Here is a 19,607-nt window from a genome sequence, read left to right on the forward strand (position 1 = left end):
AGAGAAGTCCAAGAAACGAGCAAACAACGACAAACGTTTTCAGTGATTCAGAGGATATAATACGCTCGGGTGTATATATATATATACGTATATATACGTGTGTATTCACGAGCCAAAGTTTGTTGGCCTTGCCACACAAACAAACGGGACATTGCTTCGGTCATCTGTTTCCTGCGCGGGGCATTGCCGTTGAGTCAGAACATTCTGCTGCACTTTTGTCCATCGGACCCCAACCGCCTCGTCAGTTCGCCTCGTTTTCATTCTTCGTCATTTTTCGTCATTCCTTTACCCTTCAACGCCCTACCCGTTTGTAGAACAACGTGGCGAGATACGATCGAAAAAAAACGAAAATAGAAAGCGAAATTGGAATTGCATTCACATCTCGACGTACTGCACCGTGATCGGGAGTTCGTCTTTTTATTTTCGTGTTGTCCTCCCCCAGGCTTCTTCCTGTTTCACCCGCCCTCGTTGCTGACAAACTCAACGAGCAAACGCTCTATGTATACGTGCAGACGTACGTACGCAAGGGAGTTAATACTTGAATTTCTACATCCGCTGACAAAGAGACTAAATTTTCACGAAAAGTAACCCACCCGAAACTCGGTGGATGAGCGTAGTTTTAGAAAGCACAAATTCTCCTGCGATATGGTCGTTATCGTTGCGGTGAAAATTATCGGAAAAATCAGCAAATCGCTACCAACCGCGGTACGGTACATTCGTTCGAAGGGAAAAGAAGGAGGAAAAGAAGGAGGAGAATAAGAAGAAGAAGAAGGGTCGCGTTGCGTAGGGCGACGTGAAATGACGCCGGCATCGGCGAGTAACGAAGTAAAATAAAGAGGAGATGCGGGAGTATTGTAGGGATGAATTTTCTATACAGTATTATAAATAACTCACCTCTTGTCCCGTGGGTGCTATGAGTACGTCGACCTCGTCGAGATTCTCCCTGTGCTGGGTGACCTCCGCGTGGATTTCCCTGCCGTTGAAGGTCAGGTAAACTTTTTGTCCGGGTACGAGTTTTGCGCCGGTGACGGATCCGAATCCAGGACCGATGAGATCGGAGTCCGAATATTCCGTGGTAGGACTCGGCGGTCGCCCCCCGGGTACGGCGTCGAATCTCACGGAGTAACGAGTTTTCGGCGTTATGCTCAGACCGGGTTCGGATGCCATCGAAGCCGGCGTTTTCACGGCGTGAATAACGCCGCTGTAATACATTCCGTCGACGCCCGGAGCGCAAACCCGCGTACCGATTATACTCCGCTTCGCGAGTCGTTTTCCCGTTGACATTCTGTCGGTGTTATCGTTCGAATACGTCACACTTGTTGCGTAGCGCGATTTTTTCTTTTTTTTTTTTTTCGATTTTTACCCACCACTCTCGGATATTCCACCGAGCACTCAGTTTTCTTGGTTGATTGTTGCCTTTTTTTGTTACCTGTTTTTTTTTTTTTTTTTTTTTTCGAAAGTTGCAAGGGAACTCGAACGACGTTCGATGTCGCCGATTCTCTCTCTGGGATTAACGAAAACGAGACGAGATACCGGCGCACTCGATGAGAAATAATGTCACAAAACGTTGGCTAAATAAAAAATAACGAACGACGTTTCACAAACGGTGCGAGGGCGAGGGGCTCACCGAACACCAAGTCTTTATATCAACGATACGTGCGGTACATTTCACACCACACAAAACACACGCACTTGTACGTATTATCTTGATTTCGAATAATTTCCTTCTCTCCTTTTCGCCTCTCGTCGTGACAATTTATAAATTACTTAGCACATCAACGAATCACTCTCACAGCAACAATTAATAGAGACGGATAATAAAACGAGCGATCGGAACGAAAAAACAAAAGCCACTCGAATCAACAAACACGATATCCCGTTGCGCGCGCAACGATAAAACCAAACACTGCCGAACTGTGTATTTTAAATGATTTATTTTATTCCTCCTTTGCGAACCTGATTAAAATTATTAACTCGATAATATCGACGTCGCGTGATCGGAAGATTCGTTTCTCGACGACACGGCGAAGGGAGTATAAAAAAATAGATTGGCCAACGAGATGGGGACTAAAATTCGATATTTTTATATATAAATGTATACGCGCCTATAGAAGGCGAGGCGGCCTCCGCGGCCTGAAGCCTATCGCGGCGTTCACTGAACTCGTATCAACAAAGCGGCGTGCTCCTAGATTGGTTGTATTTGTCAGGCCGTCGACATTATTTATATTTTCAAATATATTATCAAATACGTATAATTGTTTGCACTTGGCAGACAGCATAATACTCTAGTGCGATGTTGCGGTCGGTTTTTGTTGTTTTCTCGAATTTTTGTTGATTTTTTCGGTTTTCTTTATTTAATACCGTTTATAGTTGTTGACTCCTCGTTTTTTTAATTTAAAAAAAAAAAAAAAACGTTCAATTTACCGTTAGTTGTGTAACCTCGATTTTATATTGAAGTGTATACGTATACGTGTATGTGTGTTCGTGTATATATATGTATACAACAATGCGTACAATGGCCAAGTGAAAAATATTTCGAGCAGCGACAGCGTATGACGCACAGCTGAGCGGCCGGGAGGGACTGAGACCAAGCGGCTTTCACTGCGCCGGCCGGCCGCCCGGGAAAAACAGCTGATAGATAACAACAAACCCATGTGACCCGGCCCCGCGCTCTCATTGGCCGAAAGCTCTGACCTACTTACTCCCATTGGTTGCTCCCACCGAGGGTAAGGAGAACGGGAAAAAATTGAAGCCTAGAACTAGGCAAAGCGTACTAGCCTGCTGGGAGGTCTTTCTCTCTCCACACGTCTCTCTCTCTCTCTAGACAGCTCCGCCGTTACGGATGATCTTCCCAGATTTATGGAATATTAAAACTGTCGCGAAGGTGAGATTTTAAAAGAATATTTCCTTCGGTACGTCCATGAGGTCGCATGTGATATGTTTGATGGTTTATTTGGGGGACGTGACGACTATCCTTGGGCTCAGCTGTCAATATCAAACGGCCATTTTATATCAGCTGAGAGTAGCCCGGTGACGAAACAACGCCGCGAGTGGAGCCTCGGTCGCAATCATTCCCCCACTTTGTGTGTGTTGATTTCTGTCAGCTGGTAGTGGGAAACTACGTCAGGAATAAGAGGGAAGGTAGGGATGTGACGGGGATCAGGGGAATCGGGAATTTTGGAAGGGGTAAAAGGGCGCACGGCTGCCGCTAGCAACACCGACTCTTCGTTGGCATTGTGCACGGTGAGACTACAGTATTTTCGTTTTCAGGGGGAGGAAGAGACGAGAGAAGCGGGGTCGAGGAGCAGGAGGGAAGAAATAGCCGAGCTAGCCAAAGCTCAAGTTGAAGTAGAAGGCGACGAAGCCGCTACAAACGACGCCTGGAACACCAACCGCAAGGCAGCCTATCCCTAGATTTATTTCCGTTAGCGTTGCGCAATTTTACTATCTATCTACCTACCTACCTACCTACCTACCTACCTACCCACCCAGCTATATAACCGCCTATGTTGAATGTGACAGCTGTTGGCTTATTCGCACCGAATACCGAACGACGAGGAACTCGCTGGCACCGATATAATAATGCTGCTGCTGCTGGCTGCACAATCCTCATCGTCGAGTCAGCCGTGAGCCATGAGCCCCGAAGAACGCAGCTTGTTGACGATGGAGGCCATGACTGTTACTCGCGCGTTCTACTTTTCTACTCCCTTTTAGCGGTTTACACCAAGTTCAATCGTCACTGTATAGGTATATCTATTATACACTTTTATCCTCTATATCGTTATCTGCTTATCTCATGTGTGTATCGTACACACACTTAACAGTATATACTTGATATGGAATCAAAACGTGACCCGCTATATGAACGAGTTCTTTGCTTCTAGAACATGTTTACATTTAACCCTCTTCTTTATTATAACTTTATTCTCCCCATGTCGTGTCGCACGTTCTCATTAATTGCTCTACAAAATCGTTTATCTGGTCTAGACGCGGAGTGTACGTATAGAAAGGATATCACATGCATGGACGTTACTGAACTCGTTTCGTCTTGGCTTACGCCGACGTATTGTCCATTTCATTTTTTATTGTCTTCACTTTCTTACGAATATTTTCTCTAAAATCTTCACATTCTTTCGACCGTTAGCTTCGTCCGCCTCACTCGTTGAAATCTTACGATTAGCTTCGCCAAGGAATGTAAATTACGCAAACCCAATTTACCGTTACCTCTTTTATTCGTTCAGCTCAGACAGTCCAGTTGACGCCCTGACGAGCTTATATTCGCATTGACTAATGGCGACTGAAGTTAGTGCATTGTTGGACGAAATGATGAAGCGTCGTAATAATCCATTACTTCATTCATAGCTATTATTATTCTCATCGTCATTATAGTTTTAGTGTATTACTTCGCAGTCTTACGCCCTTCTCCACTGTATAATAATCCGTATTTAACGACGCTACGCGTCATCGCAATCATCGATATTGTAATACGAACGAGTATAATTTCACTTCAGAAACAATACCCACCTTACACGTACACGCTGATTGAAATTTATGCAAATTTAATCCCTTTTTCATTTGAATTTAGAACAATATTTGTGCCTACTTTTTTCACTTTTCTTCTCTCGAATCCAGGCGCTTCTGGTATTTGTAACATTTAAACCCAACCTTTTCTATGGATATTAGTAACTTGTGGAAACAGTAAAAACGAATGTATCAGCGAATTAGGGTTGTAAGCAGAGGGAATTCAAGAAACTCGGGTAATGCAACGCATCGTGCATACGAGTTCAACATTTTTCTTGAAATCCCTTATGACCTGCACATAATTATTTAAAGGGTTTCTTCGATATGTTCTCCGGTTCAAAGCTGGAAACATTATACTTTACGAGGTAAAACTTAATCTCCTCGAGACAATACCGGGCGTTGTTCAGTGAACTGCGTTTATTTCAGCTGCCACAGCTACCTGAAATTGTGATTCTACCATATCGAACGAATTTCTTTGTCCCTATGCTGAGATGGTTTAATTAAAATCGTCTTATCCTGAAAGAAGTAGATTTTAAGCTTCCTCGTAAATATTTCGAAGCATTTGTAATCTCTGACCGTATTTAATGATCGCCGAACATTAGGTGTGGCGCCACAAGTCAGATGATTGAGTTTTGAACGATTGAATGACTCAAAGACTTACAATCGGCAATGCAGAAGCCTGTGTCTCTAAAAAAGACGCGCTGCACACGTCATAATTCTAAATATTTGTGAAAATGAGTTTGATGCAGCTTTTCGGTGGTTCAAGGGTTGCGGGGACTTGAATCCTACTTCTTGTGACGTGTCTTTTGTGTTATCAGCCGCTGAATGGCGAGACGTCAGGGTACACAGAATTGCCTTCCAAATAGTTACACTATTATCTTGGGAGCCAATCACCAATGGCAGCCTCCATTTTGTACCATATTTTCCCTTCCTCGTCGTTTCTGCAGTTAGCCGTTGCCGTTATACTTATTGTAGTAAACAAATCTCTGTCTCATACATCACAGGAGGTATTTCGTCACATTGCTGAAGGTAAAATTACTTTTAATCTGCTCATTATTACCTTATTTATATATACAACGTAATGAGACGCATCCAGAACTTACTTGCCAACAATTGTGCAATGATATCTAAATTTAGAAACTGTGCACACATAACCTGCACCTCATAATTATAAAACAACCGCTTCACAATATACAAGCTACAATATGTAGCTAAATATTTGCAAGTGTTCTGTTCTACTCCTGGGTCTTCCAAGTGATCCCAGAGCTATTTCATATTCATTGTTTACATATTTTTGGTGTCGCTTGTTTTCCATTGTCAAAAGCTGTATAGTTCTGGAGGATGTTCTAAACACCTTGCCATATTTGGAAATAATCACATATGCGCATCATATTGTTCTTCTTCTCTCTGTATCCTTATTAATGCACTTCGATGAGTTGAAATCTGGCACAAATGATATTACATTGGACAATTTTTGACTACTCCACTTGTTTTCATAGAGAATTCATTGAATGTACTGCAATTGTTACTCTTGTTCTGTTGCTTTTAGAAGTAATAGGTTTTTTGAGGCTCAATTTTCAGCATTTCTTGATATCTACCATGTCCCATTATTCTTCTAATTAGGCAGTCATATTTATCGATGAAACACTAACTCATGAAATTTTTAAAGATCGGGTACCAGATTTTGTACTGTGCCGCAATTGTGGTGGAGATGTGGCCGATTCTCACGACATAATAAATCATTTGAGCCCTGACGCTTTAGTGAGAACTAACCAAACGTTATTTGGTAGACCGGAAACAGAGCTACAAGTTTTGATCAATTCATTGGGTATTGAATTTCAAATCTTCACAACATCTTTTGCTAGATGCGTTGGCATTGGTGAAAGTGTGAGTGATTTCAATGTACTGTATGGTAATATTTAAGTAATATCTGCCACCAAATGTTCTATAGAACTTTTCTACTTACAATTGAATATGGTGAATCGAATGCTGAATAGTCACACAAGGAGTAGAATGTATCAGAATCTTCATAAAAATTGATCTCTTTTGATATCCTAGTGGCATCAACATTACTCCTGGTTTCCTGGGTACGCATGGAAACTTTGCTTTTGCAGTCAATGTGGTTCGCACGTAGGATGGTGAGATAATTTCTAACATTGTATGTAAAACTACATAGAAGCTAGTGTCAAATTTAATCTTAAAATTATCTTATAGGATGTTTGAGCCCCTGCGCACAGCAACAGTGGATAGAAACTCACCATCCAATGAAGGCTTTTATGCCATAATTCGTGAAAGTGTGATCAGTGAGACTTGTATGTAGAATTTGGCTGACCGTAAATCTTTTGGTTTGACTCGTTTTTCTTGATCGTTCCTTATTTTTATTATTTCAGTTGCCAATTCTCTATTAGTCGTACCAAAATTGTATAGAAATTAAGTAAGGAAAATGGCAGAGACTTCTTTAACTGACGAGCAGAAAGCGTTTCTAGCCGAATGTGAGGAGGAATTCAAAGATCGTTTTACTGACAAAGATGCAGAGTTTGCCAAGATTCATGCAGCAAAGACACTGCAACCGCCTATTATGGATCCATGGTACAATCAAAATTACAACTGGAGCAGACGAAACTGGGGTCCTGACCAGAGAGGTAGGCGTATCCAAAGTTGCAGAAAACGCAAACACTTTGATCGAAACAGCGACCACCACTATGATAGAAGTTTTAAAAGCTAGGATTTATAATTGCTCATATAACTCAGCGTCACCCCATTTTTTTTATACTATGTTTACTGTAGCCCATTGGTGAGTGGATTGCCATGCCCTTAGAATTTCTATTTCAATGATATCTGCAACTTGTCCGCACCTGTTTTTTTGCTATTTCATTTTTAAAATGGATTCCTTCATCACCTAATCAAAGTATAATTACTAGTGTATATCCGAACTGTTGTATACATTGTTGTTTTTCTAACCAAATAAATTTGTACCACTATTTATATCAGCGAAGAGGGAGGGGGGAAAATAAATAAGAATATTTACATAGAATTATTGTAAGTTCTTACAATTTTTTATTGGTTTATCAGTGTACAATATAACTGTACAAAAGGAATGGATCCATCATAGATCTTGTATAGCACGATGCTTTGAAACTAGTCAAAGAGACCTGTAACAGAGATCCAAATATTAAAGTCAGTTTTAAATTTCTATTGCAGAGTCTGGTGAACAGAGCAGATAGTGTCATCTGCTCTGTCATACAGAGAGCAATGAAGTTCCAATTGGAATTGCATCACTTACCGAATCCCATGTCATCGTCAGATTCCTCTTCTGGTTCATCCTTCTTATCTTCCTTTTTGGATGGAGCAGCATCACCACTAGTAGGGGCAGCAGCAGCTGGAGCAGCTGAATAAAAAAAAAACCACATTCCATTATAGTAGCTGCAAATAGTTTTTCAAATTTTTAGATTATGTATTCCTGCAAAGACGTAATTGAAAGCTAATCTTGGGTTTTGTTCAAACAGGGATCTAGGTCAAAGTTTTTGAACGCTAAGACCCGGCAGGTCCACAGCTCAATTATTCTCCTCTTATTCGCTGACCTAACTAGCGTTGGTATTGGCTAGTCTGGTGGATGAAAAGAGGTGGCAATTATAACTCCGAGAAATCTCGCGAATTGTACCCGGCATTATTATATTCTAGCGCTTTATATTGACGCTGACTATCTTCAGATTAATCAGAATTTTTTGTTAGTAAAAGTTTGACAAACTTTTTTCAAGCTAGTGTATACTCCGTCAACTTACTGAGCTACCGCAAATGATCAATTTACTTTTTAATGTTATTTCTTCAAATCCCTTGTTTATCAGATTCATTCATATGAGGCAAAATTTATACATACCACCACCTGATGGGGCAGCACCGACTCCGGAACCAATGTTGGTGATGAGGTCCTTGATGTTGATGCCTTCAAGGGACTTTGCAAAGAGGCCAGGCCAGTAAGGTTCTACCTCGACGGTAGCTGCCTTCAAGATGGTTTGAATTTTCTCCCCCTGGAAAAACCCGACAAAATGATAGTGATCAGTAAGTAGTTCACTTCTAAATCTTCGAACAAGACTGTTTTGCTTCAGAGTTGATTGATCACAGATTGTACTAAGTATAAAAGTATTTCAACAATAACCCTAACCAAATTTCTGAGGACGGATTTAAACTGACATCACAACATTCTTCATTTATTTCACTTGACCTTTAAATATTAGCTACAAATCGTAGTGAGAGTGAGATTTGTATAAGAAAATCAACAACCCGTTGGAACTACGCGCACACACGTGTCACAGTTGCGTGACAAATGTAAACGGTGTTTGTGGAATAGTTATGGAGGGTGAGAAAAATGCACTTACAGTAACGGCGACATCGTCGTCAACGAGTATGAGGGCAGCGTAAACGCAAGCAAGCTCGGCCTTTGAAGACATGGTGTTTATTATTTCGTTGAGGTTTCAAATTGATGGATGAAAATTATAGTGCAAGTCGCCGATTCGGCCTTAGCTCGCGCAGAGAACAAGCACGGAACCTGGATGATCCACCGGAAAAGTGAACGAGAAACGGCTCGCGCGTATTGCGGTCGAAATTACGTCGATACATCGAAACTTTGGTTCCTCTTCGGCGTTTCCGGCGAGTAGGTTCAAATTACGACGAGGCATGTAACAACATGCTGTAATTCTCATGCAACAACGGTCGCGTTGATTCAATGAGTTTACTTCTAATACGATGAATCCAAGTACGTATTCCGAAAGCATCTATATTCTATTATATTGATTAGATCGATTTTGAATACTTTAGAAAAAAACACTTGACCTGTTCAACAGCTTCTAAAATCAGTTAAAATTCACGATGGTGAAAAGTGAAAGTTTCAATTATTGCAGAGAAATTCTACAAGGAATGATCTATTTTTCATCCAATACTTGTAGTTAATAGAAGCGATAAATAATTTTGAACAGAAACTTGACATGGTGATATTATTTAAATAGATTCGTATTTGGTCCATTGCGCATCTGGTTTGACTTGCAGTGTGAACATAGGCCCGGCTCCATATTGGAATTCTTTCGCAATCTCGCGCCATTCTATAATCGATTAGTGTCGTCACGAAAATGGTCGCTGTTTGCGTCGCGAAATAAAGAAAACATTCCTCGAAATAGTTGAAATAATAATTGTTAACAAAGCCGGTAATTATATCAGAGAGTTCCTGGTATTCGTCCAAAGGTCTTTGTTTGTGGAAAATCATACGGTGATTAATACTGATGAGCCAGATGGTCACCCGTGGAGGCCTCAAGTTTTTCCCTGGTGCTAAGTTGGAAGCTAAGGATTTCAATGAAAAATGGTACTACAGATGTTGAGGATGGTCTTATGACAATTATTCATTAGGATCATCGCATACGTAATGATTTTTCGGACCATTTAACACCAAAAATCGAATCTTCGACGATCGATTGGGACGGATATCATCGAATCATTGAGGACGATAGAGTTTATCAATCACAACGGTCATTGTTTTCCTACTAAACTTGCCGATTAATTAACAATCTCGAAACTGTGACAACACCACTAATTCACGCCATTCGAATCCACGAAAACCAGACAACAATTAGTTCCGAAAACAGACCAAAATTCTTATTAGAAATCATCAATCGACTGTGTTACGAATGTACGAACGAGCTCCCCCGACTTTTGTTTTACCCCCGCACATATGATTTTAACGAACTGTGCATTACGTGTTCATAATCATCTGTCGGCCTTGAATCTAATAAATAATACTCATTGTTGAAAATTTTTTGAATAACTGGGTGATCATCATTGAGATTTAAATCGTGAATACTCGCCGTTTAGCGGTATATTGCATCTGAACATAACCTGTATCACCCCGGAAAACGATATAATTGGCGCATTAATCCACTACCATAATTAATCAATGCGTTGTGTATAACAATCGTTTGAACTTCGTTGGAAGTTTGCAAAGCTGAAAAAACCCTTTCTAATCTGTAAGAATCCTCTATCCTTTTTGATATGGACCACAAACGTTTTTTTGCCACCACTGACTTACCTGAACTTTTCATGAACAGAACTTGGGATTTCCGTTTTTCTCATCACCTTCTCACATTTTTTTCCCTATAGAAATTCATGCTATGTATGTACATATTTTCTGTATTAACGGTCACTTCTGTTTCCAGGTATTCTGCTCGTGTAGTTGAGACAGACTGGGTCGAAAGAGAAGTTTTGATACACTTTGACAAATGGAGTTCCAGATTTGACGAATGGATCCCAATGGATAGCTCGAGGCTGCGAGTACTTCAAGTACAGCCAAAGTGAGTTACAATTTATAGAACTGTTGAATATACTTGGTTCAAAGCTTGATTTTCACAGCAAATTCAATCTAAATCAGACACAATCTACATAATTCTTGAATTTTTCATGCCAATCATTTGGTTTGCCAGGTTTAGAAGATGCCAACTCCTTTCTTTTTAATCCCTATCTACCTCTATATCCAGATTTCACCATGCCTTCCACCAAATTTGCTTCAAATGTTGGCAGTTCTTTTAAGAATTTAAAAAGTGGTCTAGAAAATGCATGCTTTATTCAAATGTCAGGACCCTAAATCAATTAACAGATTTTTTCATTTTCCAACTATCCCTTCACCATATATCTTCGATAGCACTTGTGCTGTCATAATGACAACTAGCAGCATAAGTTACATTGATTTTAAGTCTTCACCAGTTGTGGGGGAGTAAATAGTTCATGATTTTGTATCTACTTGCAATTTATTCATTGAATACATTCACATATCAGTTTTTTGTGTTCTTTTACTAAAGCGAGTCAACATGGACGCTACCACCTCCGTAAGTGAAAATATTTATTATCTTATTAGCAGATAGAAAAGCAAAATTTGTTTCTAGGCTTATTTATTGTCTGTAATGTGAATATAAAATTTCAGACGCAGGTACTTTTATAGAAACTTCAGCATGCCTTTAGCATTATAAATATTAATTCTTTTATTCTATGCGTGTGTATGTAGTTATATTTAATCACTGTCATACTGCATCTTGATGTTGAAAAACTGCGTATTGAGAGAGTGAAAAAATCGAAACAATTCATTTGGGAGCAGTTGCCTGATATTTCGATTTTTTGCGTCACATATTAGATTTTTGTTTAGTTGTGAATGGACAAATGGGACACTTGCCAAAGAAAGATAAAAACGATACAAGTGAGATATTCTCAATGGAACGGGATGGATAGTATAATTATTGCTGAAATACAATTACTGACTTTTTAAATAGCAGCAGGATCTCTGACAAAAGGTGATAAAAGAAAAATGAAGATGACGAGCTCTGAAGACATTTTCGGCTGCTGCAGAGGAAACAGAGTATCAGGCTTTGCTTTAGAAATTTGTTTCTCATATTTGTCCATATTGTATACCTGTTATTTAATTTTTTTTAGCAAATGTGAGTTCGATTATAAGGTAGTTGACATTATGCTTGTCGAAATTTCTGTGTACGTACAATTCAATACGTGGTAGCTGCAAGTGGTTGAGAAATATTTCCCAATAATGAGTAAAAATTATTAATTATTCCTGAGATCCAAATCGTTTATTACATTGTTCAAATTGCGATCTGTTCAAATTCTGGTCAGTTCTCGATACCCAAAATATTTCATCGCTCGACATATGAACCTTGCATGTTTGACTAAATTGATGATATTTTTTTTTTCAACTAATTTGATAGCTAATTCAACTGTATCTCTAAGATTTTTTTAATATCGCTTTTTTGTTCAGCTCACCACTATCTAGATGGTCAAATAGATTAGTAGAAAAAACTGGGTTAGGTGTGATAGGGATGTATGAAATATTCGAGGGTTGGAGAGGTCCCTTTATCGATCAAATAAAATGGCAACTTATTATTTGGCCCTCCCCCGTAGATTGACATCAGTTAAAGCTAACCAACATAACCTTACCCAAAGTTGAGTTACCCAACCCTACCTAAACCCATAGGCCCCTAGACTTCCAACAATACAATCTTTTTCTTGTTGCAAATTATGCGTCAGAGTGACAGAAGTGCGAGCGTAAAGATTTCTGGTTGTAACGTGTTCGTAATTAATTCTACCGCTCTCAACGGTAATAAGGTAATTAGTGAAAAGGTATCCAAAGAATGGGTATTTGTGTATATTTGGGTTTGCGCACTGAACCTAGGTTTGCGTCCAAATCGCAACGTCGAAAGCGTCGCGCCTCCCTTAGTATCATTTGTTTGTGTACAAAAATCAGCTGTTCCCAACCGTGTCCCGTTGATTTTTTTCTCTCTATATGTTAATGGTTATCGGTGAATTGAATAGTTTGGTAAAGTTAAGTAGTGAATGACGTAGGTCGAGTAAATTCGCGTCATTTTTGTTTTGTTGACGACTAATGGGATGGGAGAATATTATTGTTGCTGGGTGTATTGACAACGTCGGGGGGGCAACGGCATCTGGATAATATATTGAGAATAAGCATTATTAGTATCGATATTTTCACAGAGATACAAAGATGCGGGAATTTGTCGCTGGTGAAAGAATTTTAGCCACTTGGGCGGATGGCAGAAAGTATCCTGCAAAAGTTAAAACTGTGCTTGGAAATGGTGAGTAGTGCCCTAACCTAGCCTGACCAGAACCACAACCCCAACTTTGATCTGAACCCTAACCCTAATAACATCATTTATTACCATACTATATTTGACAAGTTATTCGTTGACTAAATACTGAAAATCGTTCAATGTAATTTTCAGACAGATACGATGTGCTTTTTGATGACGGTTATGCCAAGATCGTCAGATCGTCCAAGATGACAAAAATTGCTGCTACCACCGAAAAGGTGAGCATATTTTATGTTATTAATTACCTATTTTTAGGTTAAAGGAATACCTGATGATGCACACGTCAATAGATAATTGCTAGGAAGCTGAACAGGAACTGCGATGAGCGGACTTTGAATTCCCTGTGTTGGACTTAGTTGGAAAAAATGCCTTCCATTTCCTGCATTTTGTCATTTGCACTGACAAACTTCACAAACCATCTGAGCTTAGGCTTGTAATATTGTGGATTGTTATGTTGTCATCAACTATGTTACAAATTTGAGCAGCTGCTGAAGTTATTTTAGATCACTGCTGTGATCAAAAATATCAAACAGACAAAGTGTAAATCATTCACATACTTTATTTTAAGTATAGATTGATTTTTCTCAAATCTCCGCTCTGCCCTTCAAAGTTCCTGATTCGAAAGTCGTTAGATCTTTATAATTCCAATCTAGAAACAATGAAATTTTATGGCTCAACATTCTACGTAACAGCTAGCTGCTACTACTTCCTCTGAGTCTGTATCGTTATCGTGCTTTATTTTTTTTTTGTAAAATAGAAGGCAATGGACGGAGAATATATAGGGAGTAAACAAGAAAGGAGAGATAAGAAGCGAAAGCACAGTGTAATGGATCTGTTTCATTCAAATGCAAAAAAACGGGCAAGAACTGATTCTGAGAAGTCGCTCAAGAAGGATGATTCTTTGGTGAGCGAAGACGATGGAAAAGTTGAGGAAACTGAGTTAACGCCTGCAATAGCATATGAGGCTGGTACCGAAGTTCTCAAAGGATTTGAGCCTAGTAAAACAAAGGTCAAAACGTACGCCAAGAAAAAAAAGAAGGAGCTATCCAAATTTGATACAGACAATGAAGATGAAGTTGGACCAGAATGGATCGATGGTGAACCAAAAGGGATAGAATCTTACATTGTGGACGGTAATGATGGTAAGCAGAATACCTCATAATATTGCCTTAGTGACACTGGGAAAATGTTCTAAAGATTTTTGATGATTGATTTCATCAAGTTGACAGCTGTAATCGAGACTTGTGGCAAGAAACCAACGTTTATAAAAAGCTTTCAAAATCTAGTTGCAGGACCACGCAGATCTATAATAGTGGCAGATAAACGTTTGCCACCTGGATGGCAAAAGCACTTTACTCAAAGAAGGACAGGTACCTCTGCTGGAAAATGGGATGTTTTGTTTATACAGTGAGTCTAGTGTGCAATTCTAAATCTTTTTTGCCAGCAGCTTTGTGAGTGGAGAATTACCCATACGATCATTATTTTTCCAGTAAATCAAGTGGGAAAAAATTCAGATCGCGCAACGACATCCGTTCGTTCATGGAGCAGCAAGGACAGTTCGATTTCGAGCCAGAAAAATTTGATTTTTGCATACATCGTAAGAAAAACGGTAAAAACAGTACGGCAAAAATGAGACAACAGGAGCCGGTGGTTGAAGTTCAGAAAAAAATCAAAACTCTGCTGCCAAAAGCTAAAACGGCCGTCAGCACCCCTGAGAGTATGCCCAGCTTCACCCCTCCTTCGCTCGTCTCGATGCATCCAGTTACTCCAGTAACGACGCCTGCTGATCCTGGTGGTAAGCCAAATTTTCAACTTTTTTTTCATCCCACATAACTCATTAGCGTCGACAATAACATTTCATTGAAATTTTCACATGCTATCATACTTCACACAGCCATAACATATTGTAAGTAACTGATAATTTTAACACACATTACTTAACAGAGGCGTATTTACTGCTTAGAGTCTTGATGTATAAAAGTGATACACATCGAATTTTAAAAGCATAGTAATTCATTGGAACAAAATAGTTTGTCTGCATTTTATCGCGCTGATTTTTGTGCACTTTGATCTTCTAAACAGCCGTTTTCATCGGAGGGCTGAGAGTCGAAATGGAAGACAGTGCTTACAAGTGCCCAAAAGAGGGTTGCAATAAGAATTTCCGAAAGGAGAACCTGCTTCAAATGCACATAAAACATTATCACCCTGAATATTCCAAGTTCTTGGGGACTACGCCCAATGTGGCTGACCTGGCGTACGCGAGGATGATCGGCGAGTCGGTGGAAGATATAATCCCGAAAAAACAGAACAACTTTTTGGAAAAAATCAACAAGTTTGAGAAGAAAAAAGCTTCTCAAGACAAACAAGTGTCTGGCAATGAATGCGAATCTGGTCGAGTCGATAAAATGGCTGGTTCAACAATGGAAGATTCTAAATTAGAAATCACCTCTCCGATATCGACACAAAATATTGACATGGACGAAGAGATTATGAAAAATAGGGAGGCCAGCTGTGCCATGTCACCAGGGACATTGTTTGATCTGAAAATTAGAGAGGAGAAAACTCAAACAGGCATTAAGACACTGCTGCCAGTTAGACCCACGGCTGTCACTCCCGTTGCCAATAGCGTTACTACAGAGGCTCTGAAGGTGGATAGATCCAAGTCAGCGGATGAACCTCTGATCGCGGAAAAAGGAAAATCTATGAGGAAGCGGCAGATGACTGAATATAACTCTGACTTACAAATCAAGTACAAGAAGAAACAAGGTAATTCGAGTCACTTTTATGATTTTAGGCTAGTCAACTTGGGACTATAATCGAAAGTTACACTTCGATACGTGATATAAATGAGTCTGAACCGTAATTACATGCTCCAGTCGAGTCTGTCGAAAAATAACGAAAGTGGAACATGAGTTTGTTTAGTGCCGGCACGGCTTTGAAAACCATAGTGTTTTGTATTTTTCAAATTCTTGCATCAACTACTTTTCGCTTTAGCTATGACTACTCATTTCTAACGTAGAACTTCCGGTGTAATAAACTTGTATCCAAATCTTATAAAATCCCGACATCTTGTTTACAGAGTGAAAAATATCAATTACAAATTCGGCCGCACATTTGCTGCAGATTAGTAGCAAAGTAGCGTTAGTTTTTTTTTGCTGTTACCCCGTTTATCCATATCTTCTGCATGATTGTGTTTGTTTTAGTCAGAAATGTTCAATGTAGGAGATTTACAGAGACCACCGATATTATGACTAAATTTTGAATAGTTGAATGGCATTCTTGTTCGGATACCTTTATTCTGAATGATAAATGCTTTAAAAATCTTGAAATTAATTATACCCGTCGATCATATAATCATATACGAATAGCTGAGATACTAATTTATACTTAGGAGTCAGAGTTTTTATTATTTTGGCGCTAGAAACAATGCTCTTTGTTGCAATTAGGCATGTTGGAGCTTAAGGATGATTATGGGGATTTAGATGATGGTATTTTGGACACTGAAGAACCCGTTGCCCCTACATACAGATTCAGTCGCAGAAAATCAGACCCAAAAAGTGATGAGAATAGTCAAAGCAGTAAGTTTTGAATACACATATGGTATTGAATTGGTTCGATTGAGTGTGTAGTAAAATGTAATTTTGACCTTTGCTATTGAATAATTTTTAGATCGTCTAATTTTTCTGAACTTCTTGGTGTAATGGTATTTATTGTGTATGTTGATATTATATTTTATATTTTATTATTTTCATTGTGTTATTGTTCAGGTCAACTTAACGATTCTCATCTTGAGAAAGGTGAAACCCCGAAAGGGGATGCTGCCAAAAGAGATAATAGTAATGATACTGAAGGTATATAGATCTTTCTTTATAAATGTTTATTTTGCATGAAAACTGTTCTGTTTATTTATTTGTATGACTTATGAGGTGGCCCAACGAATATTGTTACTTGAAAGTCTTTCCGGTAAAAATTCTTGACATAAAGTTGCCCATACAAAACACTAATCGTTAGATGGATTATCATCTGAAACTACTTGTACTGCCGCGTATGTATAATGTATATCTGCATTGCTAATTAGCATGAGTTTATCTATTGAGTAGAAAATTAGGTTTTCTGAAAAAGTATATGAAAATTTCTGGTAACATCTGAAAATTTCTGGTAGGTGTAATGAGGTGGTTGTGTATAGTGAGAATGTTGTTATTTTTTCCCATTGCCACATTCATACCTAGCTCTAAGTATGTGCTTCTAGATCCTCAGGTGTGGAGAACCTTTTAAATAATTTGAAAATTATTAGGTCCTAACTTTTCACTGTCTATGGAAAGTGATTATTGTGTATTCATTTTGTCATTGATCAACATAGTACAAGAGCAAATTTTTTACATACTAGATGCTGAAGGGGTGATGATGATGATTAATGGGGAGCTTGTAAAAGTGGAACAGCTGCGCAGGGAGGAAATAATAAATTGTACGTGTGGATACATGGAAGAGGACGGATTGATGATTCAGTGTGATTTGTGTCTCTGCTGGCAGCATGGGCACTGTAACGCTATAGAACGAGAAAAAGATGTACCAGAGAAATATGTTTGCTATATTTGTTTACATCCGTATAGACAAAGACAATCGAAAAAGTACATTTACGATCAGGACTGGATTAAGGAAGGAATATTGCCCAGGTAAATCGATCGGTATAATCTAATAATCTAATTATTGTTTGACCGGTGTAAGGCGACAGAAAAATACATTGAACCATTATGCATGGAAATCTTTGCAATTCTAGCCTTCCAAATCGTACAAAAAATCCAGCCACTATCAATCACAGGAGTGCTATGTTGAAGCGCTCGTACGATTTAGTTGCCGCGCTCTTGCAAATACAGCAAATTCTACACAGTCTACGAGTAAAAATCAACGTTGCTCAGTAAGTGAATGTTTAAATCCAGTTTTCAAAGTGCAATTGTTTCCCAGAATATACGATGTAGATGATTATTTCGATATCTCATAGGAAGAAGGATCATCCAAAGCTTTACTTATGGGCTAAGAACTGGGAGAAAACTGAGATCCCAGCACCAAACACTGATCCGGTACCTATAATGGAGATCGTTAAGCCATCCTTCGCTCCAACTGAATCTAGTTTGGATAGTTCACCATCGATGGACGTAAAGGTGGAAATAAAGAACGAAATAAAGGAAGAATCGGACGAAAAATCAATTGCATCTAATTCTGAACTCATGAAAATTCTGGAAGAGGACAGTTTACATTCTGAAGAATTGAAGAACAGTAAAAAACAGGAGATCCCGAACGAAGGAAACATACTTCTAGGCGCTCTCACTAAAGATAATTTAGATGAGTCAGCCTCTGAAACTAAACCTGATAACAGTGGTAAGTACGATAAATTTACGTGCATCGATACAACACCAAAAATGAAATCTCATTCGATTAATAATTCCATCCTAATGCCTCAGAGAGTTGATTAAAATTCCTTCGTAGCTATCTCTCAAGGTGCTTTCAATCTCATCTGACTATAGATTCTAATGTAACCTAGTCTCATTTTCAGAGCCACCGAATAATCAACCATCAACGTCAAAGACCCCGGATCTAGTCTGTCCAGCTGAGCCACCAAAGACCGAGCCTGAGGAACAGGGCGATCTCAGTGACATGATCAATCTTCAGCCGTTCATTCCAGAACCAGAAGCTCCGATTGATCCAGCTGAATGTAGATCACGATTGCTGGAACATATCGAACATTTTCAGAATCACATTGATTCCCGGCTCACTACGATCGAAACACAAGTTACCGGTATGCATTCTAATACCAAAGATTAATCGATGAACGTGAATCACGTGTGCCAAAATTATTTGTTACTTTTATCTTTGAGATTGACATTGTACAATTTTTTATCTTCAGCACTAGAAGCCATGGACCCAGATGACTCTTTGTCAAATACAGATGTCTTACCTCGGACAAAACAAACCGTGCAAATGCTGCTCAGAGACCTCGCGACCGTCAGTAAACTTGCTGCGCTCTGCTGATAAGGAATATCAGTTCTTCGAAAGAGATAAATACTTTTTTATTTATTATTATTATTGTCGAAGCTTCGAATCAACAATTGGAGTGCAAACAGTGCATTTGTAGATCCAATTTGTCATTTATTTCTCTCTTCAAGTCCTCTTACTCCGAAGTTTTAGATTAGATAATTCTGAAAATCTCTTGAATTAGTTTTAAAACTTCACTTTCTGAGTGCCAGAGGACTTGACTTTTGAAGTGCGTTACAGTCATGTTTCTATTTCACTGCTCTGCCGATACATACCTTGTTGTTTCGAAATGCCTTTATTCAAAAAGTATGTAATACTGATCGCGGAATTCAAGACGGATTCTTCATCGTCACGATGTTATTATGATACTAGTCTTCAGAATAAAAGGAGGATATCATAAGGAAAGAA

At 39.1% G+C, this 19,607-nt stretch overlaps 4 protein-coding genes across 12 annotated transcripts in view; 2 read left to right on the top strand and 2 right to left on the bottom strand.

The window, feature by feature from the left end:
• The window catches only part of LOC105689715 (zinc finger protein 395), a 66,827-nt gene extending 64,265 nt beyond the window's left edge, over positions 1 to 2,562 (bottom strand). The window contains exon 1 of the mRNA XM_012406941.4: positions 895 to 2,562. Coding sequence (XP_012262364.2) covers positions 895 to 1,284 — 390 coding nt within the window. The 5' untranslated portion in view covers positions 1,285 to 2,562. The remainder of the gene's footprint in view (positions 1 to 894) is intronic.
• A 183-nt stretch (positions 2,563 to 2,745) lies between these two features.
• Positions 2,746 to 7,087, top strand: LOC105689717 (protein cereblon-like). 2 transcript variants are annotated; one of them, XM_020854490.3, is made up of 8 exons: positions 2,746 to 2,884; positions 3,271 to 3,424; positions 3,523 to 3,747; positions 5,340 to 5,550; positions 6,191 to 6,408; positions 6,580 to 6,659; positions 6,736 to 6,833; positions 6,912 to 7,087. In XM_020854490.3, exons 4-8 carry the CDS (start codon positions 5,418 to 5,420, stop codon positions 6,953 to 6,955), a joined length of 573 nt encoding a protein of 190 aa, XP_020710149.2. In that variant the 5' UTR covers positions 2,746 to 2,884; positions 3,271 to 3,424; positions 3,523 to 3,747; positions 5,340 to 5,417; the 3' UTR covers positions 6,956 to 7,087. The 2 variants fall into 2 exon arrangements, with proteins under 2 accessions (XP_020710149.2, XP_048513891.1); XM_048657934.1 differs by lacking the exon at positions 5,340 to 5,550 and having other exon boundaries at positions 2,748 to 2,884; positions 3,271 to 3,747.
• Positions 7,088 to 7,544: 457 nt separating this feature from the next.
• LOC105689718 (60S acidic ribosomal protein P1) lies at positions 7,545 to 9,100 on the bottom strand. The gene is made up of 4 exons (XM_012406948.4): positions 8,898 to 9,100; positions 8,399 to 8,549; positions 7,805 to 7,909; positions 7,545 to 7,673 (listed from the first exon to the last, which is right to left on the bottom strand). The coding sequence occupies exons 1-4, from the start codon at positions 8,967 to 8,969 to the stop codon at positions 7,660 to 7,662; spliced, it is 342 nt and encodes a 113-aa protein (XP_012262371.1). The 5' UTR covers positions 8,970 to 9,100; the 3' UTR covers positions 7,545 to 7,659.
• On the top strand, positions 8,445 to 19,604 carry LOC105689743 (PHD finger protein 20). 8 transcript variants are annotated; one of them, XM_048657930.1, is made up of 17 exons: positions 8,445 to 8,580; positions 10,722 to 10,856; positions 11,361 to 11,387; positions 13,054 to 13,154; positions 13,302 to 13,387; positions 13,927 to 14,311; positions 14,456 to 14,576; positions 14,660 to 14,964; positions 15,064 to 15,075; positions 15,252 to 15,935; positions 16,616 to 16,747; positions 16,937 to 17,020; positions 17,557 to 17,842; positions 17,947 to 18,084; positions 18,169 to 18,545; positions 18,709 to 18,963; positions 19,072 to 19,604. In XM_048657930.1, the coding sequence occupies exons 2-17, from the start codon at positions 10,816 to 10,818 to the stop codon at positions 19,194 to 19,196; spliced, it is 3,159 nt and encodes a 1,052-aa protein (XP_048513887.1). In that variant the 5' UTR covers positions 8,445 to 8,580; positions 10,722 to 10,815; the 3' UTR covers positions 19,197 to 19,604. The 8 variants fall into 8 exon arrangements, with proteins under 8 accessions (XP_048513887.1, XP_048513885.1, XP_020710097.2 ...); XM_048657928.1 differs by lacking the exon at positions 8,445 to 8,580 and adding an exon at positions 9,621 to 9,874 and having other exon boundaries at positions 13,930 to 14,311; XM_020854435.3 differs by lacking the exon at positions 8,445 to 8,580 and adding an exon at positions 9,622 to 9,874.
• Positions 19,605 to 19,607: the final 3 nt, after the last annotated feature.

This window comes from Athalia rosae, chromosome 7 (assembly GCF_917208135.1).
Source record: "Athalia rosae chromosome 7, iyAthRosa1.1, whole genome shotgun sequence".
Classification (NCBI taxonomy): Eukaryota; Metazoa; Arthropoda; class Insecta; order Hymenoptera; family Athaliidae; genus Athalia; species Athalia rosae.

Coding starts and splice junctions, on each gene's coding strand:
- LOC105689718 (XM_012406948.4), bottom strand. CDS start 8,969: ATGTCTTCAAAGGCCGAGCTTGCTTGCGTTTACGCTGCCCTCATACTC. Junction 8,550..8,897: donor ACGACGATGTCGCCGTTACT/GTAAGTGCATTT, acceptor GGGTTTTTCCAG/GGGGAGAAAATTCAAACCAT. Junction 7,910..8,398: donor TGCTGCCCCATCAGGTGGTG/GTATGTATAAAT, acceptor TTTTTTATTCAG/CTGCTCCAGCTGCTGCTGCC.
- LOC105689743 (XM_020854435.3), top strand. CDS start 9,795: ATGAGCCAGATGGTCACCCGTGGAGGCCTCAAGTTTTTCCCTGGTGCT. Junction 14,577..14,659: donor TGGGATGTTTTGTTTATACA/GTGAGTCTAGTG, acceptor TTATTTTTCCAG/TAAATCAAGTGGGAAAAAAT. Junction 16,748..16,936: donor TGATGAGAATAGTCAAAGCA/GTAAGTTTTGAA, acceptor GTTATTGTTCAG/GTCAACTTAACGATTCTCAT.
- LOC105689717 (XM_048657934.1), top strand. CDS start 3,507: ATGTTGAATGTGACAGCTGTTGGCTTATTCGCACCGAATACCGAACGA. Junction 6,409..6,579: donor GCGTTGGCATTGGTGAAAGT/GTGAGTGATTTC, acceptor TTGATATCCTAG/TGGCATCAACATTACTCCTG. Junction 6,834..6,911: donor AAGTGTGATCAGTGAGACTT/GTATGTAGAATT, acceptor TTATTATTTCAG/TTGCCAATTCTCTATTAGTC.